Source organism: Delphinus delphis, chromosome 13, assembly GCF_949987515.2.
Source record: "Delphinus delphis chromosome 13, mDelDel1.2, whole genome shotgun sequence".
Classification (NCBI taxonomy): domain Eukaryota; kingdom Metazoa; phylum Chordata; class Mammalia; order Artiodactyla; family Delphinidae; genus Delphinus; species Delphinus delphis.
In genome coordinates this window covers 8,560,880-8,583,391 of record NC_082695.1, presented here as the reverse complement: position 1 = coordinate 8,583,391, position 22,512 = coordinate 8,560,880, and the positions used below count along the sequence as shown (strand labels likewise).

At 42.0% G+C, this 22,512-nt stretch overlaps 2 protein-coding genes across 3 annotated transcripts; one reads left to right on the top strand and one right to left on the bottom strand.

Moving 5' to 3' along the window:
* Window positions 1-16: 16 nt before the first annotated feature.
* Window positions 17-9,068, bottom strand: FAM216A (family with sequence similarity 216 member A). Of its 2 annotated transcripts, none has more exons than XM_060028023.1 (7): window positions 8,724-9,068; window positions 7,322-7,356; window positions 5,188-5,309; window positions 3,828-3,957; window positions 3,563-3,746; window positions 2,923-3,005; window positions 17-1,573 (listed from the first exon to the last, which is right to left on the bottom strand). In XM_060028023.1, exons 1-7 carry the CDS (start codon window positions 8,813-8,815, stop codon window positions 1,455-1,457), a joined length of 765 nt encoding a protein of 254 aa, XP_059884006.1. In that variant the 5' UTR covers window positions 8,816-9,068; the 3' UTR covers window positions 17-1,454. The 2 variants fall into 2 exon arrangements, with proteins under 2 accessions (XP_059884006.1, XP_059884005.1); XM_060028022.1 differs by having other exon boundaries at window positions 19-1,573; window positions 7,316-7,356.
* A 415-nt stretch (window positions 9,069-9,483) lies between these two features.
* On the top strand, window positions 9,484-22,255 carry GPN3 (GPN-loop GTPase 3). Its single transcript, XM_060028021.1, has 8 exons — window positions 9,484-9,611; window positions 12,468-12,576; window positions 17,554-17,721; window positions 19,417-19,541; window positions 20,131-20,246; window positions 20,396-20,492; window positions 21,024-21,152; window positions 21,601-22,255. The coding sequence occupies exons 1-8, from the start codon at window positions 9,564-9,566 to the stop codon at window positions 21,661-21,663; spliced, it is 855 nt and encodes a 284-aa protein (XP_059884004.1). The 5' UTR covers window positions 9,484-9,563; the 3' UTR covers window positions 21,664-22,255.
* The last annotated feature ends 257 nt before the right edge of the window (window positions 22,256-22,512 follow it).

Below are 22,512 nucleotides of genomic sequence, written 5' to 3'. Positions count from 1 at the left end.
AAAATAAGAGGCCAAATGAAACTGCAGACAAGTGTTACAGTGATAAGGTAGATGAGATGACCTTTCAGAGCTCTTTCTTAAAACGTTCTAGGTCATAATGTTGGACTCAGATTTTATTAACTAAATAGAATACCATATTGACATAGTAAATCATCAGTGATTCTTCAGACTGTTGCTTTTAAGTGCCCTATTCTTTACGTTTTAACAAAAAAATTTTTTTAAACACTACTGTGTAATTTGAAAAGATACGTGCACTCCAGTGTTCATAGCAACATTATTTACAATTGCCAAGATATGAAAACAACCTAAGGGTCCATCAACAGAAGAGTGGATAAAGACGATGTGGTGTGTATGTGTGTGTGTGTATGTACACACGTACATACGTACATACACATTGTAATATTAGTCATAAAAAAGTGAAATTTTGCCATTTGCAACAATATGGATGGACTTGGAGGGTATTATGCTAAGTGAAATAAGTCAGATAGAGCAAGACAAATTACTGTATGATATCACTTATATGTGGAATCTAAAAAATAAACTAGTGAATATAACGAAAAGGAAACACAGATGTAGAGAACAAACTAGTGGTTACCAGTGGGGAGAGGGAACTGGGGAGAGGCAAGATAGGGTAGAGGATCAAGAGGTACAAACTATTATGTATAAATAAATAAGCTACAAGGATATATTATACATCACAAAGAATATAGCCAATATTTTACAATAACTATAAATGGAGTATAACCTTTAAAAATTGTGAATCACTATGTTGTACACCTGCAACTTACATAATATTGTATATCAACTATACCTCAAAAAGTTAAATTTAAAAAAATAAAAATTTAAAACACTAATGTTCTAAAACATTTAGAAGGCAAGCACACTAGAGCAAAAATGTAATGTGAACAATGCTTTCATTAATACAACTATTCCCAACTTAAATCTAGTTTAAGAGTCCAAGTGTTTGGCAATTTTCATAAAATAGGGCAAATTGATATTTCCATTTTTAACTTGTGTTCAAGCAGATAATATTTATTGAGCAAGCCAGGATGTTACCTCTATCAAATGCTATTCTATATCAGGATATTCAGAGTTTTCCTCAGCCTGATTTGGAAAATATTTCCAGGATATTCTAATGTTGCTATTTTAGGACTTACTGTAAACAGAGAATTATACAATGTATTTTTCAGATTTAAAGAAGAATAATTCAGTTTTAGGTGACAAGAATTTTAATTGTACCTAGCTAGGACTACACGCATATATTTCACACAAATTTTATTACACAAAATATTCATACATGGAACTACATCAAACCATTTACATGGTAGTAAAAGTTTCTGAACAAACTAAAATTACTTAATGACTTAGTGGTGAATAACAATACTGAATGTAGAGAGGACACGATTCACAATCCCTTCGCCCCACCTTTGGCACATCACCAATACTCAAGATTGTCAAGTTAGCATCAGATGTTCTCCGTGTTCTTCAATTGACATTGATTGCATACACTTATTTAGCAAATCATCTTCCTTTTTTTCTTCATTCATGTATGATTCAGAATCATTTGTGGAAACTGAAGGAAAAAATAAGAGTTTATAATGTCTGTTTTGGAAATAAAGTATTTCATCCTGAAAATTGAGATTTGTATACAAGAACAACCTTCAAAATGACCTACTTTTTTAATAAGCCTTTGGCAAAAACAAATTGCAATTTTCAAAATTTGATTATCTCCCCCTCCCCCTAAATCTCTTATTTTTTAAAATAAGATGCCCAGTACTGTATTCTGGCCAAGTTATTGTATAGCAAATTCTCTGTTACTAAGTCCTATTTTCCCATTGCTTTTCAAAATCTTTTGACTGGGGGAAGTTACAGCTTCAGTATTCTCTGTTTTCCTTAAGTTCCTTCTCATTTCTCTTGGGGGACCATGGGGACTTTTCCTCTATCTGTGGTTTCCTCCAGCTGTTCTTTTTGGAACCAGACTTACCTTCTCCCCTGCCATTTCCCTCATTTCTTGGATAGGCATGGTATGGTACTTACAGCAGAGCTGAGTGGTGCTATCATACAGCAGTAGGATATGGGTTCAGAAGGCCTAAGTTCCCTGTTTCCTACCAACTTCCCTACTCACTGTGGTAGTAACTAGGAAATTATTTAACTTCCACTTAATCCTTTCCACTTTATCAATTCTGAGGAATATTTCTGAGCATTCAGTCTTTCTCTTGCCTTTTTCATTTTGTGATATTCTGTAGTTGTGGTAGAAGGATCCTTTATGCTGATCCTTCCCAAATGTGGATTTGTCTGAGTTGCTCTGTAAAATTTTGATAATAATAATTGGTTTGTTTCCACTGGTTTGAATATTAAACAAAATGGTATAGGTGATATAGCCCTTTGTTAACTATTTGATTCTATACAAAATATTGCTGTCTGGGGACTTCCCTGGTGGTCCATAGGTTACGATTCTGTGCTTCCACTGCAGGGGGAATGAGTTCGATCCCTGATCGGGGAAATAAGATCCTGCATGCAGGAGTCCCTGAGCAGTGTGTTCTTTTAAATGAAAGCAGAAATCGATTTCATGTTTAGTTTTTGTTTGTTTTTTTTGCGGTACGCGGGCCTCTCACTGTTGTGGCCTCTCTCGTTGCGGAGCACAGGCTCCGGACGCGCATGGCTCACGGGCCTAGCCGCTCCGCGGCATGTGGGATCTTACCGGACCGGGGCATGAACCCATGTCCCCTGCATCGGCAGGCGGACTCTCAACCACTGCGCCACCAGGGAAGCCCTCATGTTTAGTTTTGTTTGGAGCAATATAAGCAAGTCACATTCTAAATTTTTTTAATGTCTTCTCTAATAGAAATGGAACTATATTGGGTTTAATATTTTTTAGCATGACATCTTTAAAAATGCATATATTAAGAATTCCACATTTACCTGATTGCATGAACAGTCTGCCTGGTTTTCTAAAAATCTTCAGTGACTTACATCTTGTTTTAGATGCATATCCAGTTTTTAAACTGTAAGAAAGAGAAGCATCTTAATTGGAACCAGCACAGTGAACAGCTGCCAAATGCATGTGGAAGACCATATATGTTCTTTTTATTAAGCTGCCGGCATCACCAAAGAGACCCTTTCAGACCCTGAATTCTCCCGTGACATACTAACCCTGAGATGCAAAGCTAACGATTGTAGCGCAGGTTGAATAATCAGGCATCTTAATCTCTTTTTTCCTTTTTCCTTTTTTGTTTATAGTATTCCCCTGTGCATAAGCCACCATATGCTTCTCCTTTTGAAAGTGTTTGTATTATTTTAAATTTGAGTGGGAATCATTTAAAAGGGCAGTCTTCCATATCTTTAGCTGATCGAAATTTTTACAATTCCACAAAGTTCTAAAAACAGTAACATATCCCAGGCAGCTCAGTAAAGAGACTATAAGATAGCATTCTTTTGTGCTTTTTGTCCAACCTATTCTGAATTTAATAAAGTGAACATATTAGGGAACACAAGATTTAATGTCATTTAGCTCAAATAAAATTGAGGGGTACATTTTTCTCTTAAAGAGTAGGAAACAAACCTTTCTTTGTTTCTCACTGGTCGCCAAAGGGAATGCTGTATGATCATCTCAGGTGCAGATGCAGCTGCAATGTTAGAAGGCCCCGAGTCCTCTCTCTCCAGCTGGTGTCGCCATGTAGTGCAGGGGTAATGCTGCTTCTGTGAGTAACGAGAACTGAGGTGGCTCCTGTGATGAGTGAGGACACCTGTCGCACAAATCACCTCTGTTAGAACACCCTCTTGTTTCTTGTGAGAACTAGTGAGAAACTACCTGGAGGTGCACCTGCCTGGTTTTTGTGAGCTGTGCTGGGTCACATGCATGTACTGCCTCTTCATTAACGTCCTCAGATAGTTTGCATTATAGATCTTAGCAATGCTGCACAGGTAACGCTTCTGGCCTAAGGTGAGGTCTGGATGCTAGAAGACAAAACAAGATTTATAGGCTGCATTGTAGAACAGAGGTTGGCAATATTCCATATCTGAAAGGATAGAATGTTCATTTGGCCAAAAAATTAAGAGAGAAAGAAATGGCCATTTAAATAGTACAAGTGACTCTGTTTGCCATTTCCACTCAAGTGATTCAGATGCCCACTGGGTTTGAGAAACACTGCCCTAGAAGAATAAGGAAAGTGTGAATCTGCTGTCTGTCAATGAGTCTTAGTTCCCATGTGCCTCTCAGTGAGTGTAGGCATCTTGCCTTCTGAATATGATGTTTGAGGTGGTACCTCAAAAGTGGTACCTAAAAGAAACACAATTACTCTAGTCTTAGAAACAGTCTGTTCTAGCACCAGAAGAATAACTCTCGGTGTTGGACAGACTGAGGGTAGTATGTTGGTCTCTTATATAGGTAATTTTTTTTTTTTTGGCCGTGCCTAGTGGCATGTGGGATATTAGTTCCTGACCTGGGATCAAACCTGTGCCCCCTGCAGTGGAAGTATGGCGTCTTAATCACTGGACCACCAGGGAAGTCCCAGTCATATAAGTAATTTTGACTAAGATTTTCACTGTACTAGCTGATTTTAGAAGTTAACGCTCACCTAAAATGCAAGACTCCACTATATATGCATGTGTATATACATACAAACACAAGATTTACTGAACTGAATAGATAATAAATACAGAGAAAATATTAAATGTTGGTCAGAAATAACTTATCAGTTTGCACAGATCTTTAGTAACCCTAATTTATATTGCTCTAGAGAGGGTACTTCTGCCAGCTATGATCTTTAATGGGTAATACGGGTCAACAGTTATGAAGTGTTTATTGCCATTTTCTTTACTTACTTGCTTTTAATTTTGTGGTCCTTGAGCAAAATCTTTATGAGGTTGGGTTTCTGTCTCTAGAGTGGAACTTTCCTCAAGCATCTTTGTGCTTGGCACTGAGCTTCCTGAGTAAAGGTACATTAGATCCAAAGTATCATAAAACCCTGAAAGAACTCTTATGATAGGGAATCTATAATGATAAAATCCTTGCATTCACTCATGAGTTTACCCAGCAGATATTTATGGACTCCTAGACAATGTGCTGAGTGTACTTGTCTTCTACAGTGCCTTACCCTCTAACTAGCTTATCTTCAATAAAAAGTTCAGCTCTGAATACAAAGACTATCGGTATTTAAATAAAGTATTGGTATTTGGTTAGCATACCTTTAGAAAGGATGTCTCTGTCATTGACTTAGGGATGTGAATTGTTTGAACTTGAGGCGTTTTCCATAACTCTTGCAGCATGGCTATGTGTGAGTTCATTTTGTGTCCATCTTTGAATCTATCTGTAGGCAAGGACATTATTATGTGAATTTCATAAGCAAAGATAAGTTTAACAAATTAATTATTAAGATCCATCTATTTACATGTGTCATTGATTATCCTGGAATACCAGTATGAGTCAGACTGTTAAATCTGAAGAGACATTATGATATGCCATTTGGTTTTAGAGCACACAAAAATCTAAGATATTTATAAATATTTACTATATATAATGATATATAATCATTACATATGGACAAAATTATTTTGAACTCAGCTGAGATGCAAAATGTTGACAGTAACTTATTTCTTTAGTTTATTGTATGTCAGACCATACTAAACAGGAATATACATGCAGGATTTGTGCTTTAAAGATTTTCAAAAATATTTTATCATTCATTTGCCTTCAGTATATAGTTTCGAAATTCTATTCTGCATTAGACTCAAGATAGAATAACACACATTTTATCCCTTTAATGAGGCAGTGTTAAAATGAAGAGCTTTAGGGACTTCCCTGTTGGCGCAGTGGTTAAGAATCCACCTGCCAATGCAGGGGACACGGGTTCAATCCTTGGTCCGGCATGATTCCACATGCCGTGGAGCAGCTAAGCCCATGCGCCACAACTACTGAGCCTGCGCGCCTAGAGCCTGTGCTCCGCAACAAGAGAAGCCATAGCAGTGAGAAGCCCACGCATGGCAGGAAAGAGTAACCCCCACTCGCTGCAACTAGAGAAAGCCCGCGCGCAGCAACAAAGACCCAACACAGCCATAAATTAATTAATTAATAATAATTTAGGGCTTCCCTGGTGGCGCAGTGGTTGAGAGGCCGCCTGCCAATGCAGGGGACGCGGGTCCGTGCCCTGGTCCGGGAAAATCCCACATGCCGCGGAGCGGCTGGGCCCGTGAGCCATGGCCGTTGAGCCTGCGCGTCCGGAGCCTGTGCTCCGCAACGGGAGAGGCCACAACAGTGAGAGGCCCGCGTACCGCAAAAAAAAAAATAATAATAATAATAATTTTTTTAAAAAGAGAAACTGCCATCAAGGGGGTTTCATCTTCTAAAAAATATAAAAAATAAAACAATAATAATAATAGTTAAACGCAACAAACAACCCAATTGAAAATTGGCAAAGGGCTTGAATAGACTTTGGATGTCTCCAAAGAAGATATACAAATGGCTAATATACACATGAAAAGATGCTCACTACCACTAATGATTAGGGAAATGCAAATAAAAATCACAGTGAGATATCACTTAATACCCATAAGGATGACTATCATCAAAAAAACAGAAAACAAGTGTTAGCTGGGATATGGAGAAATTGGAGCCCTGCGCACTGCTGGTGGGAATATATTGAATAAAATGATGCAGCTGCTGTGGAAACAGTATGGCGGTTCCTCAAAAAAAGCAAACAGAATTGCTATATGATTCAGCAATTCCATTTTAAAACAACCACATGTATATAAAATAAATAGTGATATATATGTATATACACGCAGATATGTGTGTGTTTTTCCTAGGTAACTGTTAGGACTATAAATTTTCCAAGGAAAAGCAAAGTGAATTCAGGTTTATATATCACTGAATTGAAATTGCTCCCCTCAAAAAATTAGTGAGAGGTCTTGGGGGCCTGTCTTAACCTCTTACCTCCAGCAGCTCTATCCTTTACTTCAAGTGAGAGGAAAATAGCAGCATTGAGAAATATTTTATGTTCTTTGAAGTTGAACAATTTAGAATTTTTTCCTTCAACCTGTGTATAAACCCCAGGTTGCGTTCTGTCCTTTTCAACCAACATCGGTTATAAACACAGTTCTTTTCAGATTCATTGCAATTTTGAAGTACTCTTTTGATGTGAGATATCTTAACAGGAGACAAAGAACCTGCTGGATTGTTGTTTGAAAATCTTAAAGAGTTTACCAAGGATGCTAATGAAGACTTTTTAAAATTCCATTGTGTGAGTAGTTATAGCAAAACTGGCTTCTCTGAGCCATATTACTGATACATATTATCTGCTTTATATGCTCTACTCACCAATACCTTTGGAATTCTGGTAATAAGAATATCCAGCTGATCTGTTTAAAAAAAAAAGGGATGTAAATAATATGTAATAATTGACAGCTTTATAAGCATTAAAGAAAGTATTTTAAATGAAAAAAGGACAGTATTGCAGATGCTTTTTACTTTTCATGTTTCCATCAGATAATAATGTCTTGCAAATCTTCTCCTGTAATTCTGGTTATATTCTAATGACTCCAGGCTTCTTCAAAGTGGGTTATCTGAGATTTTTACCATTCTGTAAAGGATTTACTGTAAGCCAGATTTGGCTTTACTTTTATAGCCACCTAATCTAATTCCTACACCGAGCTCAATAAAGTTGTTTGGGCTTCTGTGCTATTCATGATATTTTCTTCCTTTATTTTTAATAAAGTAATCTATTGTATGTAATTTAAGGTGAACTGGAACTGATAAGTTAGTCTGGAATGTTGCTAATTTTGTACAAGTTCATTTTTTCTTTTCTCAAATTGACAAACACTCCCCTTTTCCTCTTCCTGCAATTTATTCAATGACCAACTATTCATTGATCCCCTGAGATACTGGGATCCAGAACTTTGCCAAGCACTGTGACAAACAGAAAAGAAACACACAACCCCATCCTATCTTTAGAAATCCTAAATCCACAAATACATTTATTTTTTTAAAAAAACATGGCCATGGGTGCAGCAGGAGCCATGACGGTGGGCTTCAGAGGAACACCGGGCAATTCTCACTTTTAGGGAATAACTCATGCAAGGGATAAGGAGGTACTGCCCACAGCAGTAACTTCAGCAACTAATTGTCTTCAGCATCCAGGAAATAATAGTAAAAACCTGCTCAAAATGAAATGGATTTATGAAAAAGGAACTACTGAGTGAAGAAAATGTTAAAATCAAGGTGTCTCTAAGATTCAGAGTCATCTGTCTCATTACAGATTATGAATCCCAATTTGACATAAAGGTGGCTAATGTCACACACAGGGAAATGATTTGACTTGTAAGCGCTTCTTTGAACCTCTGTTCCCTTGGTGCCCCCCAACCCCCCAACCCCACCCCGCCAACCCCTTTTTTGTAGAAGTACGTTGACCAGACCGCAAAATTGCCAGCAGATTTCGTAGCGCCCCCTGGGGCAGAAGAGGCACCCAGGCGACTGTCGCAGTCACCGCGTTTAGTCAGTCATTGCACCAACCCTCTTCCTAAGCTTCCCTCTGAAGCCCTTCCCCTAAACTGAGTCGGCTTCCATATTTCCCATCGCGGCCACAACAAAGGTTCTCTCTTCCTCTCACTTCAGTACATTGGGGATCAGTCTACTGGAGCAGCCTGCTCCTATCCACTCCTCTACCCGGGGATCACGACCCGGGGCTGATCGCCATCTTCCCAAACCCCTCAGGGCCCCGCAGCCTCACCCGCCGCCGCCACCCTCGGCCCTGGCCCCTGTGGGCGGCTCTGTGGAAGAACTGCACTCCGTCCACTCGGACACTGGACCCTGGCCGGGCATCTCCTCCCGTGTGCCCTGACCGCGAGCTATGTGCGGGAGAAGCTTTCCCCTTTCCCCTCCCCTGTCAGCACGCGTGCGTCAAGCAGGGCAATACTGGGGGTGAAGAGGCAGACGCCGGATTCCAGCCCCCTCCGATGAAGTCCGGACACTGCCCGAACAGCTTCGGGAGAGCGGGGAGGGCAGATCCACGATCCTGGAGTTAAGTTGGGGGAGGGGCGGGAGTCCTTTAGTTGATTGAGCGTTTGTACGTTTGCATCTTTTTGTGGAAGGGATGCGTCACGGAAAGGAAGTATACCTTCCCTCTAAAACGGAAGGTGCCTTCCACCTCAGTATCCAGATCCTCTGCAAATTTGTAAATCTCGAGGGTCACCATATAGGTCAAACATCAGTACGCAAATAAAGGACCAAGGCACGCGGCTGAGGGATGCAGAGTGTTACGGTTGTCCGTTATCACCAGGGCAACCAGACCTCGCCAGAATCCCAACCTTCTTTTTCAGCCAACTACTTCTGCGCACGCGCAAACCCTCCTCGGGCTTTTCGCAAAACGCGTTTCACATGGGATTTGGCCTTCCGGACACCCCGTAGTCAGAGGCGCGGCAGAACTGAAGACGCAAAAGGAATTTGGACTGCGATTGGTTTGTAGTCGTGTTCCGGGAACTCAGTGGGCGTCGCGCGAAGGCTGAAGGGAGCGTCGTGGTGGCGTTCTGGGTCTCGGCGGCGGGAGGTGTCAGGAACCGCGGGAGCAAGCATGCCTCGGTATGCGCAGCTGGTCATGGGCCCCGCAGGCAGCGGGAAGGTGAGGCTTTGGCGGAAGAAGGAGAGAAATGTCGAAGTTTGTGGGAGGCTGGGAGGTTCAGGTCCTGAGGGAGGAGCTGGCGGTTGTGTGTATTGGGGACCTTGAGACCCTGGGCAGCTCGCTTCTGCAGTCTGGGCTTCAGTGTTCCTTTTGTTGTTGTTTTGAAAGGAGATTGATGATAGTTGCTAATATTTATTGCGTACTTAAGCCCCAGATACTGCCCCAAGTTATAGCGTACTTAAGCCCCAGATCCTTTCCTGTTAAGGAAAAACAACTTACTTCCTTAAAAATCCTGTGAGTTAAGTCCTGTTACTCCCATTTTGCCGGTAAGGAAAATGAGACACAGAAAGGTTAAGTTTTTGCTCAGGGTGACACACCTAGTAAATGATGGCTGGAATTTGAATCCAGTTTTGTCTAACTCCAGAATTTGTCCCCAGTCTTTAACCCAGGAGGTTAAAGTGGGGTCTCGTTAATCACTGCTTCTCAGAGATTGAGACGTGGACTTATGGAATTTGAGGAGACTTTAGGAGGTACATGGGCCTGACATTAATGAGCATTGAATCGTGTATTGAGAAAGTTGCTCCCTTTTCAGTTTTCTTTCAGTTTGCATTGAGGTGAAATCATCAGTTTGGTGCTAGCGTATCTTCAACACTTCTTTAATTCTCAAGTCTTTTTGGAGAGCAGATTTTAGACTCAGAGGTTTTGACAGGCAACTATATTCAGCTAGAACTGAAAGAATTTTGTTAAAGTTGCATATAATTTTATGATTACCTTCACGTTATGGAAATTATAACTGGTTTTCTGGTTAGAGATACAGTTTTTTCTTGTAAACAACTATTAAGGGAATCCTATTAGGGGCACTCAAATATGGTAGAAATTGTGACGATATTGATCAAGTAACAGGAGTGTGGGAAACACTGGAGTCTGTGGAGGTGTTGTGTGGCTTCAGTTTTTTGTTTTTTGTTTTTTTTTTATAAATTTATTTTATTTATTTTTGTCTGTGTTGGGTCTTCGCTGCTGTGCGCAGGCTTTCTCTAGTTGTGGCAAGCAGGGGCTACTCTTTGTTGTGGTGCGCGGGCTTCTCATTGCGGTGGCTTCTCTTGTTGCGGAGCACGGGCTCTAGGCACACGGGCTTCAGTAGCTGTGGCTCGCGGGCTCTAGAGCGCAGGCTTAGTAGTTGTGGCACACGGGGTTAGTTGCTCTGCGGCATGTGGGATCTTCCCGGACCAGGGCTCGAACCTGTGTCCCCTGCATTGGCAGGCGGAGTCTTAACCACTGCGCCACCGGGGAAGCCCTGGCTTCAGTTTTTAAATTGACAAACACGTTGCTCTGATGCTTGGCCTATTCTGGGTGCAGGAGATACACATGCGACTATGATATGGCCCTTGCTTACCCGAAGCCAGTAGTCTATTTGGGAATACTTAGATTAGTTACTTAAAATACAGTGTGATGTATAGAGAGGACCTCCTAGGCAGAGAGAACAGTGTGTGTAAAGTCACTGAGGAGAAAGATAAAAGCATGATAGAGATTATTTCTATATTCTAGATTAATTTTCAGACAGATTGTGTTAGATAAGTATCTTTCTATAAACTTTTGATGCCTGCTACCAGAAATACTCACTGGGCATGTTCTTTGTGCCAAGCATTGTTCTGGGCCCTGGGGATTGTGTAGTGACTAAAACACACACACAAAGTCCTGTGCACTTGTGGAGTTTATTCAAACATATGAGTCAATTAGAAATAATTATCAAGCATTTATTATGTACCAGGTATTGTTATAGTCCCTGGGCGTATACAACTGAATAAGACACATCCCTGTCTTTATTTATTTACTTACTTTATGGCCTTGCTGTGTGATTTGCTGGATCTTAGTTCCCTGACCAGGGATCAAACCTGGGCCTTGGCAGTGAAGGTGCCAAATCCTAACCACTGGACAGCCAGGGAATTCCCAACACATTCCCACCTTTATTTTTTTATCTTTTATTTTTTAAAAAAGTATTTATTTGTTTATTTGGCTGTGCCGGGTCTTAGTTGCAGCACGTGGGATCTTTGTTGAGGCGAGTGGGATCTTTAGTTGCAGCATGCAGGCTCTTAGTTGCTACATGTGGGATCTAGTTCCCTCAACAGGGATTGAACCCAGACCCCCTGCATTGGGAGTATGGAGTCTTAGCCACTGGACCACCAGGAAAGTTCCCACATCCCTGCCTTTAAATAGAGGGTGGGAGAGACAGACAAGTAGCCTAGAGATTTTAACATAGTACATGAGGGATAAAAAATTTTCTAAACCCAAAGTTGTAAACTGATAGTGCACTTCCAGGCTATTTACTGGCCTGATATTCTCTCATCTTGGAATGTTACTCCCCTGGCTTGGCAAGCACACTGCTGTCTCTCAGCTCAGATATTCCCTTCTCAGAGACATCGTCCCTGAGCACCCCACCTAAAGCTTTGTTTGGACTGTACCAATCCTAGTGGAGACACCTTGTGTCAGGTGCTGCAATGTGCAATCAGAAATCTTCCCTTTAAATTCCACTTGTTGCATGTTAGAGCAGTAAGGAGCCTTGGTGATCATGGAGGCCATTCCAGTTAGAGACAAGAAAATTGAGGGACAGATTGGAAAAGCACCCTTCCCAGGGTTACCCATGAGTCCGAGCCAGGTCTGGATCTGCAGCCCAGTCAGGTGTCCTGACTCCCAGCCCAGTGCCTTTTCCCTCTTTTCAGTCAGCTTCTTGGTCAATGAAGGAATAGTTTTGGCCTTAGTAGACACGGCTCAAGGGGTGTGGAGAGTCCTTCTGGAGGTGTAGAGGGTAAGCACTGCACTGCTTGTTGCTCTAACCCCTCATGCTTTGTGACATTACAGAGCACCTATTGTGCCACCATTGTCCAGCACTGTGAAGCCCTCAATCGGTCTGTCCAAGTTGTGAACCTAGATCCTGCAGCAGAACATTTCAACTACTCCGTGATGGCTGGTAAGTCCTGAGCAGAGCCTTGCCCCTCCTTCAGGAAAAATAGGGGAGTAGGGAGGCAGTGAGCACTGGCTGCTCAACACAGAAGCTGAAAATTAATACAGTCTGGTCCCCTGGTTTTGTGGTGAACAACATGAGGCTGAATGTCATTTGGTGACATCAGCTCATGTTGATGTATGTGACAGTATCCTTTCTTAGTCTCTGAAGTAAGAATTAAAAATGAGTAGACTCCTCCCTCACCACCCTTCCCTTTTGTTTCTTTCATGTTTGATCGTGTTTGGTAAACCTGTTTTACTGCTGATCATACTATAAGTGAACAACCTAAATGTTTTGTTTTGTCTTTTAAGTCTTTTAATTTATTCATTCAATTGTCTGTTGAACACCTACTTTATGCCAGGCACCAGGGTTATAGCAGAGGACAAGACAGATACTATCCCTACCTTTGTGGACCTTTTAGCAAGGGAGATAAGCAAAATGATAAACATGTTACAGATTGTGGTAAGGACTGCTTTAGGCTGATGAGAAGGAATAACTGGGAGAGGTTGCTTTAGGGATGACGTCTCTGAGAAGGAGCTCTTTGGGCCTAGACCTGAAGATGGTAATGTGCTCACCAAGTTGGAAGAATATCAAGGTCACTATATAAGGGAGAGGTGGGAAAGGGCTTGGTGTGTTCCAGAAAAAGCGAAGATGCTGATAAGCTGGGGCATAAGGAGTGAAGGAAAGAGATGGGTAGGAGCTAGTAGGACATGAGAAGTATGGATTTTTTCCTGTTTTTTACCCTGTTTAGTCTGTTTGGGCCACTGTAACAAAATACCAGACTGGGTGGCTTATAAACAACAGAAATGGATTTCTTACAGTTCAGGAGGCCGGAAGTCCAATATTAGGGTGCTGCCAGCATGGTCAGATTCTGGCGAAGGCCCTCTTCCCAGTTGTAGACTGCTGACTTCTCACTGTGTCCTTACATGATGGAAGTGGGAGAGGGACCTCTTTTATAAAAGCACTAATCCCATTCACCTCCCCAAAGCCCCACCTACTAGTATCATCATCCTGGGCGTTAGGTTTTCAACATATGAGTTTTAGAGGGACACAAATACTCAATTTATAAGGGACTTCGCTGGCAGTCCAGTAGGTAGGACTCCACGCTTCCATTGCAGGGGGCATGGGTTCAATCCCTGGTCGGGGAACTAAGATCCCGCAAGCTGTGTGCGGCACAGCCACCCCCCTCAAAAAAAAAAATTCTCAATTTACAGCACCTTTCAACAGTGGAATGTCATTAGAGGGTTTCCAGCAGGGGGAGAGGATTGACATCTGATTTACGGTTTTCTTTTGTTATTTTTTTGGTGAGGGGTTATTTGTTTTTTTAATATTTATTTATTTATTTGGTTGTGGCGAGTCTTAGTTGCGGCAGGTGGGCTCCTTAGTTACGGCAAGAGGGCTCCTTAGTTGCGGCTTGTGAGCTCCTTAGTTGCGGCTCGCTGGCTTCTTGGTTGTGGCACATGGATTCCTTAGTTGCGGCTTGAGGGCTCCTTAGTTGTGGCATGCTAACTCTCACTTACAGCATGCACGTGGGATCTAGTTCCCAGACCAGGGATCAAATCCGGGCCCCCTGCATTGGGAGCATGAAGTCTTAACCACTGTGCCACCAGGGAAGTCCCTGATTTATGTTTTTAATCTTTTTTTTTTTTTTTTTTTTTTTTTTTTTTTTGCGGTACGTGGGTCTCTCACTGTTGTGACCTCTCCCGCCGCGGAGCACAGGCTCCGGACGTAAAGGCCCAGCGGCCATGGCTTACGGGCCCAGCCGCTCTGCGGCACGTGGGATCCCCCCGGACCGGGGCACGAACCCGCGTCCCCTGCATCGGCAGGCGGACTCCCAACAACTGCGCCACCAGGGAAGCCCCCTGATTTATGTTTTTAAAAATAACTGGCTCTCAGATGAAAAATGGACTCCAGAGGGTCAAGAATCGAAGCAGGGACCAGCAGTGAGGCTATTACAGTTGTTTAGGTGGCTTGGACTAGGGTGATCATGGTGGAGATACAAAGGAGCAGGCAGATATGGTATATATTTTGCAAGTAGAATTAGCAGCATTTTGTGGGAGATTGAACTAGAAGAGTGTAGGAAAGGGAGAGATCAGGGTCACTCTTAGGTTTCTGACTTGAGCTGTTGAGTGCATGATATTGTTTACTGAGGAGGAAGACAAATCGGTTTAAGTTTGAGGCAGTTCTCTTTGCACTTGCTAAGTTTGAGATGTCTGATAGCTATCTAAGAGGTTATACCAAGAAGGCATTCGGGGACTTCCCTGGTGGCGCAGTGGTTGGGAATCCGCCTGCCAACGCAGGGGACACGGGTTCAAGCCGTGGTCCGGGAAGATCCCACATACCGTGGAACAACTAAGCCCCTGCGCCACAACTACTGAGCCTGCGCTCTAGAGCCCGTGAGCCACAACTACTGAGCCCGCGTGCTGCAACTACTGAAGCCCACAAGCCTTGAAGGTGTCTCATCTTCAGGGGTCTGGTAGAGGAGGTGGGGTCAGTGAGGTAGGAAAAAAGTCAGGAAAATGTAGCATCAAAGAAGCCAGGAGGGGACTTCCCTGGTGGCGCAGTGGTTAAGAATCCACCTGCCAGTGCAGGGGACATGGGTTCAAACCCTGGTCCAGGAAGATCCCACATGCTGTGGAGCAACTGAGCTTGTGCACCACAACTACTGAGCCTGCACTCTAGAGCCCGTGCTCCGCAACAAGAGAAGCCACTGCAATGAGAAGCCTGCGCACCGCAATGAAGAGTAGCCTCCGCTCACCACAAGTAGAGAAAGCCTGCACGCAAGCAACGAAGACCCAACACAGCCAAAAATAAATAAGTAAATCTATTTAAAAAAAGCCAGGAGAAGAGACTGTTTCACTAAAGAGCTGGTGCCTGGTTATGTCAGATGCAGCTGGGAAGTTGTACAAGAAGACAGAGGAGTGACTGTGAGATTTGGGAATGTGGAAGTGTTGGCGACTTTGGTGATTTCAGTGGGATGGTAGGGATGGAGGCCAGGTTGCAGTGGTTTGAAGAGTGAACTGAGGTGATGCCGTGTAGATGCTGAGCAGAGATGACTTGCTGAGGAAGTTTTGCTGTGAAAGAAGCAGAGAAGTGGGACTATAACTGGTGGGGTATGTGAGGGTCAAGGGAGGTTTTAAGGTTGAAGATGGTAACTGGAACAGAGTTGTATGCTGAAGAGAATGATCCAATAAAAAGAAAGAAACTGAAGATACCAGAGAGGGGCAATGACTGTAAGGTTGACTGCGAGAGTGAGAAAGGGGAGGGGCTCCCAAACAGGTGGAGGGTTTTGCCTTTGCCAAGAGTTGGGGAGTTCTTCCATTGTAGCTGGAAGGAAGCCAAGGTGGAAGGCACCATGTAATATTGGTGGTGGGAATGTGGGAAATTCTCTTTTGTTGACTTCTGGTTTCTGTGAATGTCATGTGTGGTCATCAGCTGAGGGTGGCTAGAAGTGGGTGTGGGTAGGGTGAGGGAGGCAGGTTGAAAAGAGAGGAAGAGGTATGAAACAGTCATCTTCCTTGAGAAAAAGCATTTCATTGCTTTGGGATCATTTGGTTGCTTCCAACAGAGAGCACTCAAGCTAGCCTATATAAAAGGAGGATTTTTTAGAAGGAATTGGGGGACTTCTCACAAAACCCAAGAGCAAGCAAGGCTTTATGAGAGACTAGAACCCAAAACATAAAAACTAACAGGAATCTAGGCTGGCTTTCTGTCTCTTTTTGTCTGTCTTACAGACCAGCTTCTCTGCTTCGGGATGCACATGGCAGCCAACAAAAATCCCCCCACCTCTAGTTCACATCACTTTCTGGTACAAGTGCCTTACTGACTAATGTCCTTGAGTCATCCTTTTAGAAGGCCCTAACTTTGAGCAGATGTTTATCCCTGGGAAAGTGCATAGGAAGACATTATCCATATAAATGTGGCTGTGAGTGAACTGAGATTGTAGGTTTGAACACAAGAGTACTGATTTCCAATACTTTGTAATAGAAGAGAACCATGTGTATACCAGAATGTTTAAGCTCCTGCTATAGGTGATTTAGCTACATTATCTCATGTAGTCCTCATCCTTCTACCCCAGGATATATGATTTGTCCCCACTCTTATACATAAGGAAAGTGAGGCACAGGGAGGTTAAGTAGCTTCCCTAGGGTGATGATATTAAGAAACGGTAATTGGTTTTCTTGGTATGGTTTTGTTTTACTTGCTTAAGAATAGGTGGTGTATATTCACATTGTTCAAATTGCAAAAGGTACAGAAGAGTAGGTATGCAGGAAACCGTCTTCCTCCCAGCTCTGTGTCCTGGCAGGTGGCTACCCTCCCTTGAGGCAGCCAGTGTTGCTAGTTTCTGGGATATCTTTCCAAAGTCTATGCATGTAAAATAAAATATGTATATTTGTATATATAGTAAATTTTTGTCTTTTTTTTTTTTTTTTAACACAAATGACGGCATTCTAACACAGAGTTCTGCACCTTGCAATTTTCAGTGAATAGTATACCTGGAAGATTATATCACCTCAGTTCTTAAAGAGCTTCTCCTTTATTTTATTTTTTTTGCGGTACGCGGGCCTCTCACCGCTGTGGCCTCTCCCGTTGCAGAGCACAGGCTCCCGACGCACAGGCTCAGCGGCCATGGCTCACGGGCCTAGCCGCTCCGCGGCATGTGGGATCCTCCCGCACCGGGGCACGAACCCGTGTCCCCTGCATCGGCAGGCGGACTCTCAACCACTGTGCTACCAGGGAAGCCCAAGAGCTTCTCCTTTTTATGGTTGGATAGGATTTCATTGTCTGGCTGTACAAAAATGTATTTAATTTGTTACTATGGACACTGCTACAGTGAATAACCATGTACAGAAGTAATTTCATGCATGTGAGTTTTTATATATTTGTTAATTATCACCAGTGAGGATAATGCTCTTGTATTGTGGTCCCTCTCTGTGGTTTCAGACATCCGGGAATTGATTGAGGTGGATGACGTGATGGAGGACAATACTCTGCAGTTCGGTCCCAATGGAGGATTGGTATTTTGCATGGAATACTTTGCCAATAATTTCGATTGGCTAGAGGACTGTCTCGGCCATGTAGAGGATGACTACATCCTTTTTGACTGTCCAGGTAAGTCAGCTATCTGAATGTATCATTTTCCCTGAAGTCGTGCTCATTCTGTCCTCAGTGGAGAAAGTGGAGTGAGCATTCGTAGCTCTAAACCCTGCTGCGGTAAGGTACAACTCGCTTACTTATTGGCTTATATTAATTCATTGAGTTTACTGAGTGCTTATTTTGTACCCTGGAAATACCTAGAAAGCAAGGTACCCATGGTCTCTGCCCTCATGGAGTCCACAGGCAAGTGGTAGTGCTAGGCAGTATAAACAAAAATCACCCAAATGGACTTCCCTGGTGGCACAGTGGTTAAGAATCTGCCTGCCAATGCAGGGTACATGGGTTCAATCCCTGGTCCGGGAAGATCCCTCCCACATGCCGCAGAGCAGCTAAGCCCATGTGCCACAACTACTAAGCCTGTGCTCTAGAACTTGCGAGCCACAACTACTGAGCCCACGTGCCACAACTACTGAGCCCGCGTGCCTATAGCCCGTGCTGTGCAACAAGAGAAGCCACTGCAATGAGAAGTCCACACACCACAACAAAGAGTAGCCCCCGCTCGCCGCAACTAGAGAAAGCCCGTGCACAGCAGCGACGACCCAGTGCAGCCGTAAATAAATAAATAAACAAATAAATAAATAATCACCCAAATGATTATTTAATATATTTCTGACAGGCACTCCACAGGAGTAGCACAGACCATCACACAGCAGGGAGGTTGGGGAGGCTTCTCATCAAGTAGCATGTAAGCCAGACCTTAGGGTCAGGTGAGGGAGACTGTGCTGCAGGCAAAGGGCACAGCATGTTGAAGGCCTTGAGGCAGGAAGGAATGAGCTGTGTTTGAGGCACCAAAAAGGCCCTTGTGGCTGGAGCACAGTAAACAAAGGGAAGTGTCCTGAGGTGAGACTGGTAGGGGACAGATGATCACATGACTTCTCAAGCCAAATTATGAATTTAAGACTTAAGCCTAACCTAGTTTTGATCGTTTGTGGCTCTCACATTTTTTCCCCTTTTTTTAAAAATAAATTTACTTATTTATTTATTTATTTTTAGCTGCGTTGGGTCTTCATTGCTGTGCGTGGGCTTTCTCTAGTTGCGGCAAGCGGAGGCTACTCTTCCTTGTCATGTGCAGGCTTCTCATTGTGGTGGCTTCTCGTTGCGGAGCACAGGCTCTAGGCGTGCAGGCTTCAGTAGTTGTGGCACGTGGGCTCTAGAGCGCAGGCTCAGTTGTTGTGGTGCACGGGCTTAGTTGCTCCGCGGCATGTGGGATCTTCCTGGACCAGGGCTCGAACCTGTGTCCCCTCCACTGGCAGGCAAATTCTTAACCACTGCACCACCAGGGAAGTCCCTCCCCTTTGTTTTTAACTGAACATACACACACCCACAGAAAACTGCAGAGGTCATAAGTGTACAGCTTGATGAAGATTCCCAAACCTAACACACCTTTGTAGCATTCACTTTTGATCAGCAAAAACGGAAGTGTGAAGAACCTCACTTTCTACGTAAAACTGCATAGTTTCCTTGGGATTCTCGTGGTATTGTGATTGCTTCAAGAGCCTGTAAGACCCCTTGAAAATTGAATATGTTACCACCAGAGGTTGACTTCGTTTTTTTTTTTTCCTCAGCTGTCTTATAGGAAATTGTTTTCCTGTAATTTGGTAATTTAACATATATCCTGATTGTAATAGTCTCATAATGTTCTTCATGTAGGTCAGATTGAATTGTACACTCACCTGCCCGTGATGAAACAGCTGGTCCAGCAACTAGAACAGTGGGAGTTTCGAGTCTGTGGAGTTTTTCTTGTTGATTCTCAGTTCATGGTGGAGTCGTTCAAGGTTCGAGGATAAATCTGTTGTCGATTTTTCAGTCATGGGTACAAGCAGATGGCAGTCTCCTTTAATTGTTGCATGATTTCTGGATGTTTCACAAACTATACTCCAGAATTATTTAATATCCCGTAATATTAAATTATTATAATAATGTATTCTTAACTCAAATGATAAATTGTGATACTGTATATAGATTTGGGGGAACTACTTACCAAGAAAAATTAGGCAGATGTGTATCTTCATATAAGTCTTTTTCTGATGATGTTTTATCTAGTTTATGAACTATCTAAAACAAACATTATTTCCCATTAGTAGCCCCTAAGGAATATTTGATGGAAAAGATTAAAGGTGTCATCTAAATTGAGATTTGTGATCACCATGGATTAAATCTACATTTTCCCTCCTTATCCTCACCCTTGGAAACCAGGGGTCAGGAATCTGATTAATGGACTGTCTTCTTTTACTTTACTTTAGCCTTTCTTTTACTTAGGCCAGTTTTGTTCAGAGAGAAGCAGGAGCCTCTCTTTTATGTGGAGACCAGGGAACTTTTTTGGCACCAGTTGATTCATCTTCCCTTTTCTGTTTCCTCCTTCAGTTTATTTCTGGCATCTTATCAGCCCTGAGTGCTATGATCTCTCTAGAAATTCCTCAAGTTAACGTCATGACAAAAATGGATCTGCTGAGTAAGAAAGCTAAAAAGGAAATTGAGAAGTGAGTTTGCTTCTTCCATATCATCATATGTCAGCTGCAGAGATGAACCTTCTAAGCTTTATTTCGATGTGAGGTTCTGTCAGTCTATAAATCTAGTGTCCTGATTTATTCTTCCTTTTATTCATCAGTCTTCTTTCTCACTTTTAAAGGTTTCTAGATCCAGACATGTATTCTTTATTAGATGACCCTACAAGCGACTTAAGAAGCAAAAAATTCAAAAAATTGACTAACGCTATATGTGGACTGGTAAGCTTTCAAAATTGTTGGATTTTATTTTTAATGACCTGGTCAGGTGTGTATTGGCATCCATTCAGTGGCCACCATTTTGGAAAACATGGCCCAACCCTATTGCCTTGCCAAAGGAGGAGGGTGGGAGTCTGTGGGCTGGCTGGTCAGCAGTTTAATTTAGAAGCAATTATTGTCAGTAGCCAGTAAGTTAACTGATGTGTCTATTATTCCAAGCTGTTTTGGGAGCTCAGACTTGTCTTTGCCTTTTGGAATTTCCAGTGGTGGTTGAGTTCAGGTAAATGCCTATGAAACAGTGTCTGGTTCAGTAACAAGTTAGCAAGTATTCTAGTTGGTCATAAGCCAGAAAAATCAGTATTGATTTGCTGTTGTTCTGTCTCTGTCTGTCCTTCCTCCCCACAACACACACACATACACACACACACAAATGGTTTTAACCAGAAGTGTAAATGGTTATAAAACTCAAATATAATTTGAAAATTAAGTATTTTGTACTTCAGAATGACCCTTTCTGAAATCCCCAACTTGTAGATTGACGACTACAGCATGGTTCGATTTTTGCCTTACGATCAGTCAGATGAAGAAAGCATGAACATCGTATTACAGCATATTGATTTTGCCATTCAGTATGGAGAAGACTTGGAATTTAAAGAACCGAAGGTACTTTCTGGTTTGGGGTGTTTATTGCCTTTTGGTAAAAACGTTTACCAGCACTCACTGGCCTCCTGCATAATCCCATGGAGTTAAGCTCTTTGTCCTCAGAGCTTGGGCATACATGGAAAGAGGAGGTGAAATGCAACTGGGCTCGGGCTGCCCTCACGTATGTCAGTGAGGCCCTGTCACAGCACATTAGCTGAGAATTGGCATGAATATAAACTCGAGGAAGAGTTTACTTCTAAATGAGATATAAGCCCTTTAATTTACCACATGTCTGGAAACATTCTGTCAGTCATTCCTTTTGTTATTAACGATCACTGTGAGCAACACCTGGAGCTGATGCTGGGCGTTAGCTCCTTATAGAGCATTACCTGAAAAACATGTAAGCATATACTAGGTCTAACTGAGGGGAAGTGGATGTATTTTCTATCTTGTGTTTCCTTTGCGTCAGGAACATGAAGATGAGTCATCTTCCGTGTTTGACGAATATTTTCAAGAACACCAGAATGAATGAAGAGTTTGTTAAAAAGTAACCAAAAGTGTGAGGAGCTTGTGGCTGAACTGGCAGAACCTTCTTCTCTTCGAAAGATGGAACACTAGAAAGCTACTTACTTTAATGAAAAAAAATAATACTTGACTCTTTATCAGCAATCAGGAACATGCCTGAATCAAGTTCTTAGTTATTCTGAAACTGCTGCTGTTTAAAGTGGCATCTTTTAGTATTATTGGAACAGCATAATTTAGATTTTAAAAGTCGAAATTGAAATGAATGTAGATAGATTTGTGTATATAATATAAATTAGCACCTGTGATACAGTTAAGACCAGTCTACTTTTAGTTTTACTGTTTGATTTTTGTTATTTTTGAAGTTTTTTTGGAGGGACAGGAATTATTGTAACAAAATATGCATATATGTGTCCAAAGAAAAAAAAATCTGGAAGAATATAGATAAGACCATTGCTTACCTGTATCTCCCAGTTTTCCTACATTGAAAATGTATTATTTGTATAATTTAAAAATGAAAAGTAACTGTGTTTTAAGATATATATGTATATAAATAAAAGAAACAGGAAAATAGTACTAACTTTTTATTACACTCTTGTTTTCCAGTCAGAATTTGAAATATTCAGCCAGGGCAATTTGTTTTTTGGTTTTTTTCCAAAGTTTTGAATGAGTAAATTTCCCCAAGTGTCCAAATGTAGGCAGTGCCTTTTTTTTTTTAAGTGTGATTTGTAGTCTCTGAGCACTTAAAAATGTGTACTTTACTTGAATAACAAATGCACACAAAAATGCAAAAGATAATTTTTTCTTTTTAACTTCTTGACACATTGAATTATTTTCAGTATTTATAAGTTCATTTGTG

Excerpts from the sequence above, each read along its gene's own strand:
- FAM216A (XM_060028022.1), bottom strand. The coding sequence starts at position 8,815 with ATGCCCGGCCAGGGTCCAGTGTCCGAGTGGACGGAGTGCAGTTCTTCC. Across the intron at positions 3,747-3,827 it reads GCACAGCTCACAAAAACCAG|GTGTCCTCACTCATCACAGG; the intron begins GCAGGTGCACCT and ends TTTGTGCGACAG. Across the intron at positions 1,574-2,922 it reads CAGACTGTTCATGCAATCAG|TTTCCACAAATGATTCTGAA; the intron begins GTAAATGTGGAA and ends TTTTTCCTTCAG.
- GPN3 (XM_060028021.1), top strand. The coding sequence starts at position 9,564 with ATGCCTCGGTATGCGCAGCTGGTCATGGGCCCCGCAGGCAGCGGGAAG. Across the intron at positions 20,247-20,395 it reads GCTAAAAAGGAAATTGAGAA|GTTTCTAGATCCAGACATGT; the intron begins GTGAGTTTGCTT and ends TCACTTTTAAAG. Across the intron at positions 21,153-21,600 it reads TGGAATTTAAAGAACCGAAG|GAACATGAAGATGAGTCATC; the intron begins GTACTTTCTGGT and ends CCTTTGCGTCAG.